General features: G+C 42.4%; 1 protein-coding gene across 5 annotated transcripts in view; it reads right to left on the reverse strand.

Moving 5' to 3' along the window:
- The window catches only part of LOC119967731 (katanin p60 ATPase-containing subunit A1-like), a 35,875-nt gene that overhangs the window by 8,600 nt on the left and 14,908 nt on the right, over positions 1 to 12,367 (reverse strand). Inside the window, exons 1-8 of one of the 5 annotated variants that reach the window (XM_038800621.1) lie at positions 11,779 to 11,899; positions 10,351 to 10,419; positions 10,159 to 10,247; positions 9,705 to 9,862; positions 5,955 to 6,129; positions 4,730 to 4,848; positions 4,366 to 4,471; positions 1,149 to 1,307 (exon numbers count right to left, since the gene is read on the reverse strand). In XM_038800621.1, the coding sequence (XP_038656549.1) occupies positions 1,149 to 1,307; positions 4,366 to 4,471; positions 4,730 to 4,848; positions 5,955 to 6,129; positions 9,705 to 9,817 (672 nt within the window). In that variant the 5' untranslated portion in view covers positions 9,818 to 9,862; positions 10,159 to 10,247; positions 10,351 to 10,419; positions 11,779 to 11,899. Of the gene's footprint in view, positions 1 to 1,148; positions 1,308 to 4,365; positions 4,472 to 4,729; positions 4,849 to 5,954; positions 6,130 to 9,704; positions 9,863 to 10,158; positions 10,248 to 10,350; positions 10,420 to 11,778; positions 11,955 to 12,367 lie in introns of those variants that run through there. The other 4 variants (XM_038800617.1, XM_038800620.1, XM_038800619.1 and 1 more) reach the window with 4 other exon arrangements.

A 12,367-nucleotide genomic window follows, 5' to 3' on the forward strand; every position in this document is an offset into this window, starting at 1 on the left:
AACCACCCTCTCATGATAACCCAAAAAACACCATCTTTGCCACTTCAACATCTGTTGTGTTGCTGCATTTGGGGCAATGCATCCTGCTGAATTTTGAGCTTGTTGGGGTATTGTAAGGCACAAGCTAACGTATGTGGGCCTTGTCTGCCCTAGATACTGATGAAGCTGTTGAGTGGTTGGAGAGGTTGGAGTGGTCTACATCATATTTTAGCTCATCTTCCGAGAGGGAAGACGATTCTAGTTATTGAAGTCCTTCTTCAACAGCTGTTGCAAATCTTGAGGGAGAGTCAGGCCAAAATGTTTATTGGTACCTCACAAAAATCCTACTGTAAGGAGGGACACATATTGCAAGGGCTAGGAGCTGTGGTTTGCTGTGTGCTGCAGTTCATTGGGCTCCTGCCTTTGGGAGTAAGAAACTTTTGTTAGAACATAGAGTGCAGAAGGAGCCATTCGGCCCATCAAGTCTGTAGCGACCCACTTAAGCCCTCACTTCCACCCTATGCCCGTAACCCAATAACCCCTCCAAACCTTTTTGGTCACAAAGGACAATTTATCATGGCCATTCCAACTAATCTGCCCATCTTTGGACTGTGAGGGGAAACCAGAGCACCCAGAGGAAACCCACGCAGACACGGGGAGAATGTGCAGACTCCACACTGACAATGACCCAGCGGGGAATCGAACCTGGACCCTGGCGCTGTAAAGCCACAAGTATCCACTTGTGCTACTGTGCTGCCCAATAAATGTTGGAGGAAAATGCCTTGCAAACACCACTGATCAACGCGAGTTAGCTGAGAGTGCAGGAATTGTATTTGTCAGTGGGGCAGAAGGACAAATATTTGCTCTTCAACAGCAGTTCCGTGTTGACTGTGAAGGTGTCGGGTACCAGGACAGGAACCATCCCACTATGTAAAGTGATGACGGATTAGGTCCTTTGGTTCACAGAGTTTTGTTTCTGCCCTTGCCTGTTACCCCTGTATTTTTCTTCAGTAGCTACCCTGAGGTTTTGTGCAGGGGCTGGCGAGGATGAGATTTTGAGATCTAGGGTCTGCTTCTTGAGCTCCTTTCCCATGCTGCTAGCTGAAAATTAACCAGTTATTAATCAATGATATTGTGTGTTACATACAAATAACTGTACAAATACCTACCATTTCAAACAGAAGACGGACAAGTTTCTCAGACTCGCCTCTATACTTGGAAGTAAGCGTTGATGAAGAAATATTGAAAAATGTTGTTCCGCATTCAGTAGCAACAGCTTTGGCCAGCATTGTTTTCCCAGTTCCTGGGGGGCCAACCATCAGTACTCCCTGTAAACATATATGTTTTCAAACTCTAATCCATGACAGTAATGTCTAATTATCTAAAAGAAAGTAATTTATTCTTTGCCTCTGGTGCAACAGAAATAATAGAACATGTTTATTGGAAGTCATTTTTTTTTGTTACATGATGCGAAGTTTTTTAAAAATAAATTTAGAGTACCCAATTCATTTTTCCAATGAAGGGGCAATTTAGCGTGGCCAATCCACCTACCTAAGGGACTTTTCACAGTAACTTCATTGAAGCCTACTTGTGACAATAAGCGATTATTATTATTGTTACCCTGCACATCTTTGGTGAAACCCACGCAAACATGGGGAGAATGTGCAAACTCCACACGGACAGTGACCCAGGGCCGGGATCGAATCTGGGACCTCAACACCGTGAGACAGCAGTGCTAACCACTGTGCCATCGTGCTGCCCTACATGATGCGATGTTAAACGGCACAAACAAAGAGCCACAGTGCCGACACATACGAAAAAAAGGCTAATTTCAACAACAGAAATCTTAAGATCAACTCACAATATTGGAATGGTTGAACAAAAGCAATCTAGAACAGACACAAGTGACCAGGTCTCGACTCTGGCCCAGCAACATTTACTATCTCCAGCAACTTGTCTCTGCTACAACCACATATCCAGGGAATAACAAAGTGACCATTAACAACATGCAGCAATTCTGAGACAGGAAAAGTGGTCACATCCAAATTCTGCTCCAATATTTTGAGAGGTTGTTTTAACGCCTCTCTTGCATGTTTGGATAAGGCACAAAAAAATCTGGTCATTTCATAAGCAAGCCACTTGAATATCTCCAACCTTTAATTGTGCTCCCTCTTAATTGCTTTCAGTTTTAAAACAATACAACTTTCTCATTGGCCCTCTGAATCTTTATCGTTCAGTCCCTACTAAGCTTCTAGTATGTTATCCACATATCCTTCTTTGCATTATTCAGTTTAAATCAAAATTTATGGGATCGTGTGATCAATATTGTGCTTATGGATCAAACTGCATACATATGGTCAAACTGACAATTATGCTGCTTTACTTTGGACCTTAGATGAGGGTAAGGCGACCAGTAGCATCATAGAATCCCGACAGTGCAGAAGGAAGCTATTTGGCCCATTGAGTCTACACCGACCCCAAGAAAGAGTACCCTGCTAAGGTCCACTCCCTCACTCTATCCTCATAACCCCACTTAACCTGTACATTTTTTGGACGCTAAGGGGCAATTTAGCATGGCCAATTCACCTAACTCGCACATCTTTGGACAGGGAGACACGGAAAACTCTACACAGTCACCCAAGGCTGGAATTGAATCTGGGCACCTGGTGTTATGAGGCAGCAGTGCTAACCCAACAGTGCCAACAGCAAGAGCAGCAACAGCTGGAGCATAAGTGGCACCCATGCTGATCTGATCGATCATAGCTCCAAAATGGAGGTTAGACATTGTAAAGGTAACCTATCAATGTAAATATTGCAAACAATCTGGCGGTTAACCTCTCCACCCTCGAAAATTCACATGCTTCTCCAAGTTAAAATTGACCCCAAAGTAAATCTCGTCTCAAACCTTGCAATTCTTACTCTGCTGAACAAACACACAATATATATTTTTAAAATAATCTTTATTGTTACAAGTAGGCTTACATTAACACTGCAATGAAGTTACTGTGTAAAGCCCCGATCGCCACATTCCTGGCACCTGTTCGGGTACACAGAGGCAGAATTCAGAATGTCCAAATTACCTAACAACATGTCTTTCGGGACTTGTGGGAGGAAACCGGAGCACCCGGAGGAAACCAACGCAGACACGGGGCGAATGTGCAGACTCCGCACAGACAGTGGCCCAAGCCGGGAATGGAACCTGGGACCCTGGTGCTGTGAAACAACAGTGCTAACCACTGTGCTGCCATGTTGCCCATTTAGCAAACTCAGAATAAGAAAGATTTTTATCTTCATTCACAATTGTGATTACAAGTAATTTAGAAGGCCATAAAGAGCTCAAAGAAAGCCTTTCAATTATAAAAACAATTCAATAGTCACATAGTTGCTAAGAGAGAACAATTATGAGTAGAATAAACAAGTTTATTTAACTCTATATACAATTCAGGGTGGTAGTGGTTAGCACTGCTGTCTCACACCGCCAAGGACCCGGGTTCGATACAAGCCCCGGGTCACTGTCCGTGTGAAGTTTGCACATTCTCCCCGTGTCTGCATGGGTCTCACCCCCACAACCCAAAAATTTGCTGGGTAGGTGGATTGGCCACACTTAATTGCAATTTAAAAAAACTATATAGATTTCTAATTTTACCGAGAAACTGCTAGACCATTTCATTTTTACTGCAGCTTTTTACAATTGACAGAATTTTGGGAGAAGTAGATGGGAGGGAATGTCAGGTTAAACAATGTGAATTAATACAAACTGAATCACATTCATACATGAAACAGTAGTTTGCTTTTAATTTGCAGATGTGGAAAAAAAGTTTGATTTTAATAATCACTGAAAACATTAACTAAATGTAAAATTGTTAACAATACCATTTATACTATTATGTCTCAACAACTTTTATTACAACCAGTACTAGCTTACATTAAATCTGCACAGTTCATCAGTAATGCCACAAATGGAGTGTACCGTTTTGGCTGGTCAACGTACATATGCACTTTGATGTATTGGGAGCTTACAAATGATAATAGGGTTAAGTCTGGGACTGAGAATTTTAAGTTTAAAGAGTAAAAGTTAAGAGGAGTGTGTTTGGGTCATAATGTCCCCATAAACCCACAAAGCAGGCAACAGAAAACATGAAGGGAAAGGAGGGGGGTGGGGGAGAATAGGAAGTAGGGGACAGAACACCCTGAACGAAAGAGGGGAATGCAAGGAGGGGCCAGGGGGAGAAGGGAAGGGGGGGGGGGGGGGGGATGGATGGAAACACCAAGACTAAGAACCACACGTGCTGTAAATATTAAATGTAAAGTGTTAGTGTGTATAAATTGAAAATACCAACAAAAATATTTATTTAAAAAGATCGACAATGTTGAATATTATCTTACTTTCCACGGTCGTCTGATTCCTTTAAAGAAATCAGGCATCCACATGGGCAGAACTACTGCTTCTTCCAGTAATTTCTTTGCTGTTGCCAGGTCTGCTATATCATCCCTAAACACAAAATAGGTTGAATTACTTGTTGACACAGTATTTCACAATTGTCTCATTCCGGTTACATTTAGGATGAGAAATCAAAACTGGTCTTTGATAACATTATACAAAAAAGTGTTCAATTAATCAGACATGCCTTTAATGTTTGCCTTAGTTATAAAAAAAGTTACAGTTCATTATTTCAAATCAGAATTGGTATATGCAGTTTCAGTAGTTATATCAGATTTCAAAAGAATCAGACACTAATGATTTACTTACCATCGAACATTTGGATTTTGTGATATTATGTCTCGCTCCAAAGCTTCTACTAAATCTCGATCATTTCCGGACCCATCAAATTTTTTTGGCTCACTTTCAGAGGCATCAATCGGTTTCACCTAGAGTAATTTAGATTAACACATTGGATTATTTCTTCTATTTCATAACCTCAGAGATTGTCTTACTTTTATACCATCCCACTGAAAAATGTATTTGGTAAAGATCCAGATCTTAATTTTAATTATTGGGAATTTATTTCTATCCAAGTTTTCAAAGCAACTCCTATTAGAAATGTACATTGGGGGGGGGGGAAAGAGAGGGAGAGATACAGTGGTGCAGTGGTTAGCACTGCTGCCTCACGGCACTGAGGACCTCGGTCAATCCCGGCCTCGGGTCACTGTCCATGTGGCGTTTGCACATTCTCCCCATGCCTGTGTGATTGGCCATGCTAGATTGCCCCTTAATTGGAAAAAATAATTGGGTACTGTAAATTTATTTTCAAAAAATGTATATATGGGGTACAGCTGAATTCAGGGGATGGAATAAGCTTTCCCTTTAAGCTATTCTCTGTAGACTGCAATAACAAATATTTAGCAGAAAAATGCGTATAACACATTGCAATTTGCGAATTTTCAAAGGAAGTGCAAGAAGACTTGTAAAGCACAAACTAAACTATGAATGCCTGCAATAACCAAACATAAAAGTGTCAGCTTAACTCACTTGTTGCCCTCGGGCCTTAGTCAGAGCACTGTAGATTCAAGCCCTACGATGAATTTCTCCCCCCGCCCAAATTGGTCGCTATTTTCACTCACACAACAGTGACAGCACTTCAGACGAATTTCAAATTAGATTTTTATTTCACTTTATAAACCATGCGTTATGTAAATGGAAAATGTGCATCAGGGCCTGTACGGCTAGAGAGAAATATTGGATGTATAGTAATATAACATTGCTCATATTTGTAGTTCATGTATCTGGTCCCATTTGATTTTCCATAAACCAGTTCCCCTGCAAGTCTATTGGACAAATCCTCTACTAAAAGCAGTGGGAAATTAGAGAATGTTATGGCAATCAGGTTGTAGCAGCAGAAAGCTTATTCAAGCAGCAGAAAGCTTCACTCAACCTTTAGAAATACCTAAAGGACGGAAGATTTTCTTGGTCACATCAATTTATTCTTTAGTATTTCACCCTACATAATTACTTATTTTCATTGAATAAAACCTACCTTGTCTTCCTTTCCTTTCTTTTCCTTTCCTTTGTTTGCTCTGGCTCTGTCACTGTTTCCTATTCGGGGTACAGGACGGCTAGAACCTCTCACTGGAACTCCGAGGCGGTCTTTTTGAGGAGCTCGGAGATCATTGCAAGGAGTTGACTGTCGTTTTCTTGGGTGTGGTGATGGTCTACATTCAGGGAAATACACATCAGGCTACTTAGAGCAAGTTAGATCATGATCTCTACACATGCTCAGCTGCATTTTATTGCCTATAACTATACAAAAATGCTAAAGAGCAATTACAGAGACATGGTTACAAGGTGACCACGGTTGGGAGAAATAAAGTCAGAATGGGGAAATATTCTGATCATGAAGGAAGACAGGATGACATAAGGAGAAAAGAAAGGATCTTGATTTCAAAAAACAGGAAATAGAATCAGGATAGGTGGAGATTAGGAATATGTCAGGAAATGCAGAGTATTGGATGCCCTAAGCAGGGTTAATACCTCATCATGCGCCAGGCTTAGCCTGATACAATTCAAGGTAGTCCACCGGGCACACATGACAGCGGCTAGGATGAGTAAGTTCTTCGGGGTTGAGGTGTGTGAGGTGCGTGGGAAGCCCAGCAAATCATGTCCACATGTTTTGGGCATGCCCGAAGCTTAGAGGGTTTTGGCAGGATTTTGCTACGGCAATGTTCACGGTACTAAAACCATGGGTGGTGCCGAGTCCGGAGATAGCAACCTTTGGAGTGTCGGAAGATCATAGAATTTTTTTTTTCTTCATAGAATTTACAGTGCAGAAGGACGCCATTCGGCCCATCGAGTCTGCACCGGCTCCTGGAAAGAGCACCCTACCCAAGGTTAACACCTCCACCCTATCCCCATAACCCAGTAACCTCACCCAACACTAAGGGCAGTTTTGGACACTATGGGGAATTTATCATGTCCAATCCACCTAACTTGCACATCTTTGGACTGTGGGAGGAAACCGGAGCAGCCGGAGGAAACCCACGCACACGCGGGGAGGATGTGCAGACTCCGCACAGACAGTGACCCAAGCCGGAATCGAACCTGGGACCCTGGAGCTGTGAAGCGATTGTGCTATCCATAATGCTACCGTGCTGCCCACGATCCGGGAGTTCAGGGGCGAAAGAGGCCGACATCTTGGTCTTTACCTCCCTGGTAGCCCAGAGACGGACCTTGTTAATGTGGAGGGACTCGAAGCCCCCCCCCCCCCCCCCCCCCCCATGTAGAGACCTGGGTTAGTGACATGGCTGGGTTTCTCAGTCTCAAAAAAATAAAGTTCGCCTTAAGAGGGTCAATGTTAGGGTTCACCCGGAGGTGGCAGCCGTTCTTCGACTTTCTCGGGGAAAATTAAAATGTCAGCAGATGCGGGGGGGGGGGGGGGGGGGGGGGGGGGCATTGTTGTTGTAGGTTGAGGTGTGTGAAGATTAGGCTGGGGGCGCGGGAATGTTTATTCTACCATGTTGGTGTCATTGTTTATGTTACTGTAAAATATTATTTAAAAAAGAGGAAATGCGGAGTAGTTTATAGCCTCCCAAAAAATAGGTATACAGTTGGACAGAATATTAAACAAGCATGTATTGGAGTTTGGAGCAAATGCAATGTAATAACATTTGAGGGATTTCAGTTCTTCATATAGACTGGACCGATCAAATTGGCAAATGTGGTTTGGAAGAGTGCTGTTGTGAGTTTCTTGGAGGCATAAAAGGGTCAAATGATCTACTCATGCTCCTAAATATCACGTGGAACCAACTAGGGATAAAGCTATTTCATAGGATCACAGAAGCCCTAAAGTGCAGAAGGTGTCCATTCGGCCCATCGAGACTGCACTGAACCTTCGAAAGTGCACTCTACCCGTGCCCACTCACCTGTACACCCCACCATATCCCTGTAACCCCAAAACCTAACCTGCACATTCCTGGACACTAAAGGGCAATTTTGCATGGCCAATCCACTTAGCCCGGACATATGCGGACATTTTTAGATCTAGTATTGTGCAATGGGGAAGGGTTAATTAGTGATGTCATAATAAAAGATCCACCGGGAAATATAGATCACAAAAAAATTGAATTCCGCAGTAAGTTTGAAAACGAGACACTCCAATCACAAACAAGAACCTTAAACGGAGCCAATTATATAGGTACGAGGGGCAACTGGTAAATGTTGATTGGGTAGATAGACTAAAAGGCTGGCAGTAAATAAACAATGGGAAAAATGTAAAGAACGTTCAAATTAGAATGTTTCAAAACACACAAAAAACTTCCAATTTGAGGCTTTCATTCTTGAACATTCAGTGCAAATACCTTCATTCCCCTCAAAACATGTAGCAACACAACCATACGAAAATGCCTTGCATTCTTCAAGGAACAAATGATCAATTTTAAAGTGGTTCTTATGATGTGGATAGCTAATGCCCTCTCTTTGATAGAGGGTGTCAAAAGTCCTCTTTAAGGTTTCCCTGTAGGATAAACTGCTCAACTCCAAGTAGAGGTATGAGAATTCTGCAAATGGAGATTCCACATTATACCTTCGACAGAAACAACCAGTGATAAATGCGAATGGTGCATGCTGGTGGGATTTGTTGTGGAGTTTTTATTTGCTGGAAATTTTCCTTGCAACTTTTTGAATCATAGAATTTACAGTGCAGAAGGAGGCCATTCAGCCCATCGAGTTTGTACCGGCCCTTGGAAAGAACACCCTACTTAAGCCCCAACGCCTCCACCCTATCCCGCTAATCCAGAAACGCCACCTAACCATTTTGGACACTAAGGGGATTTAGAATAGCCAATCCACCTAACCTGCACATCTTTGGACTGTGGGAGGAAACCGGAGAACCTGGAGGAAATCCACACACACACGGGAAGAACGTGTAGGCTCCACACAGACAGTGACCCAAGCCAGGGATCGAACCTGGGGACCCTGAAGCTGTGAAACAACTGTGCTAACCACTATGCTACCATGCTGCCCCACAGTAGTGGGATTTCTGTCTGGTTGTCATATAACATGGATCACCCTGGTGCGTGCATGAGCTTCGTAACTGAAAGAAGACAGGTGAAGACGACATATTGTATGTTTTGCGCAACACAAATTTGTAATTATAAACACAGGAGTTATAATTGTCTATTCAACTGAAAATTAAAGCTCTGGAAACAAAGTAGAACAAAAGCCCCCCGATCCTAAGGACAGGGGCAAGCATATGTGGGAGAAAGTTGTGAGCTGCATTTTTAACATATAATGGTTAACTTTATAGGCAAGTTTACATTTGCTCTAGAATTGTCATTTTTATTTGAAATGGTGTAAATCTTATTTCTCTACATTCAACAACTTTGTTAGTGCTGTTCATTGTGACTACCAGGATGGAAGAACCAGATATATTTTGGCCTTTTTTTGATGTACCTCATCAAACGTAATTGCAATCTCTAACAACACTTTGCCATCCACAAAATGTAAATTGCAAATATTCTTTAATGCATCGTTGTAGAATATAGTACTAAGAGTCCTTCATGTTTATTTTCTTTGGTCCCATTTATTTTATTATTTTTGGACCGTAGACCCATAATCAGAATGTGCCTTTAAGCAGTGTGGACAGTGTGTTCCTAGGTTTTGTATTTTGGGAGGAGAAATCAGACTTGTTGGCGCTGAGTGAATCTTAGGAAACAGTTTTGGAGGAAGTTGGTTCAATTGGTTAACTGGCACTAGCCCAGAGCGTTATAACAGTACACACGATCTTACGTACTTGCGTTCTACAGGCACAGGCAATGACCAGACTTCTAAGTCACGTGCTGGTCCTTCATGTCTTCCTGCCTGCAAGGGAGAACTGCCATGTTTAAAGCCGTCCAATGTTGCCATAATCTCTCTGACATGCTGACATTCTTCAGTTATCTCTTGCCATACCTGATGAGATACACAGCAAATAGAAGGCATTAATTCAGTTAAGGAGTTTGGATTTATTTTGAACATGTACAAATCATAGACTTCTCCTGTTGTCCTGGTCAACATCCCATGTTCAACCACAAAAACTGACTTAACTGGTCATTTATTTCATTAGCTGATTCTGGGGCACTGCTGCTATGTTTAATATCAATTGTACTTTGAAAAGTAATTCACCGGAGGCAAAACATTTCGTTTTGAGAATCGAAATTAAAAAAAAAACTGGACAAAATCAATTCTTTCTTTTTTATTAAACTTACAAAAACAGCTGCACAGAATTCTAGACTTTGACATCAGTGGAACCACAGCACTAAGCAACAGATATTATTTTCTTCAGCAACATAAACTTCTAAAAGCCAAAGAAAAAATTGGAACATTATGAAGACATAAAAAATATACATTTTTCAATAACAAACTTAAAGATCTTTAGTTTTCTTTGGCTGTTTTGGTACCTTTATTTGTATTTTGTTCAGATGCATCGTCTGTCCAAAGCCTGGAGATGGGCCAGGTTGATATCCTTCCTATGGCAGCAGGAATGGAACCAACATGCCACCATTAAAAACCACTTGCTCATCACAGGTCTTACAGCCCAACCACCCGACTTCACATGCTGCGCCAACAATAAACATTCCTCAACCTTTTTCACACTGGCCAAGGACTTTGTCCAGCAAATTGATACAAGTGGGGCCTTACAAAGAACCTGGTCTGCAGCTGTAGTGCACCCCAATCAATGATTCAGGTCACTGAAGACTGCCCCCTGACAAAATTCAGTGGAGGGCTCAGAGAGCTCCATTTAGCCACTACTATTGCTTGGCTTGGTAATCACTGCACACGCTGAAAAAAAATCATTCCCACAGCTGATAATTGGCTAAAGGGAGTTGCCAATTAAAACATATGATTGCAGTTCCCAGGTGATGAAGACTATAATAATAATCTTTATTGTCACAAGTAGGTATACATTAACACTGCAATTAAGTTATTGTGAAAATCCCCTCGTCGCCACACTCCGGCACCTGTTCAGGTACACTGAGGGGGATTTCAGAATGCCCAATTCACCTAACAGCACGTCTTTCGGGACTTGTGGGAGGAAACTGGAGTACCCAAGGAAACTCCCGCAGACACGGGGAGAATGTGCAGTGACCCAGCCGGGAAGGAACCTGGATTCCTGGTGCCGTGAAGCAACATTGCTAACCGCTAAGCATGTGTAACACATTACAGAACTTATCAGTCTACCATTCTGCAAAGGACTACAGGTTTTCCAAATGATTTGATGATCTGCAGAATTATTTTTCTTCAGGTATAGCTTAATATTTGAGCAACTGTTTATTGTGTGTGGTTTAGATGGATAATATAGATGGATGGGACAGGGAAAAGGGGTGGAGTGGAAGAAAGGGTGGAGGACAGAGGGTGAAGAGTGCAGGGAAGAAATAACAGGGGCGAGGGAGAGAACGAGTGCATGTGAGAGAGAATAGTGCAGCTCCCCCAAACAAAATAAGTCTTGAAATTTGATCAGGTAAAGCCAAAGGCGCTGATTATTATTATCTGTTCATTTAAGAGTAAAAACATTTTTTTTATATAATTGACAGCATTTGCCGATTCCCAGAACTGGGATTTTCTGTTAGTATCTCCTCCACCTCCAGCCAATTTACACTCAACAAGAGATGCCTGGAAGGGTGACCCAGAATCTGCAAATCAAATCTATTTTCCCTGGAAATGAATAGCACCTGTGATATAATTGGTTATATGTTGTTGCTGTCAAATATCACAGCTTCCAACTTAGACATAGCAAATATGAGCACAGAACCGGAAATGTTTTCATGTAGTGCAGGACATCAGTTGTGCAATAGGCCACAGAAATCTGAAAAGAGTGAGGCTCTTACCTGATTCCATTTCTGCTTGTATGAAGGGTCTCTAACAGAAGACAAGTACTTTTGAATCTGTTCAATTACTCCTTGGTAGTACACTATTGCAGAATCATAATTTCCCAATAATGCATATTCTCGGCCCAACTTCACATTCTCACTGATTTCCAGAAGACTCATTTTAACTGCATTCTAGAAGAACAAACACAAAGATTGTTTAAAACTTCAGGAAACAGACTTCCGGTTGCGTCTATGCGGAGCTAAGCCGCACGTTCGGCAGCTCCCGCTACTAAAGGACTTTCGGGCCTATTTGAGGGCCCCAAACGGCGTTGTTTCAATAAATCCCGGTGGGGGAAGGTGTTTGGAGGAGCATTCCCCGAAATTTATGGTGCTCACCCGGAGTGGGGCAAAAGAAAAGGCTGCAGCAGCTCCCCAAGAAAAGCGGGGGAAGAAGGACAAAATGGCGGCCGGCGGAATACCCGAGGACTGGTGGAAGTGGGCGCAGGAGCAGCAAGCTGCTCTTCTGCGCTGTTTTGCGGAGCTGAAGGCTGAGTTGCTGGACTCCCTGAATGTGACTACCAACAGGCTGCTTGAGACCCAGGCGGCC

Source organism: Scyliorhinus canicula, chromosome 6, assembly GCF_902713615.1.
Source record: "Scyliorhinus canicula chromosome 6, sScyCan1.1, whole genome shotgun sequence".
Taxonomy (NCBI): domain Eukaryota; kingdom Metazoa; phylum Chordata; class Chondrichthyes; order Carcharhiniformes; family Scyliorhinidae; genus Scyliorhinus; species Scyliorhinus canicula.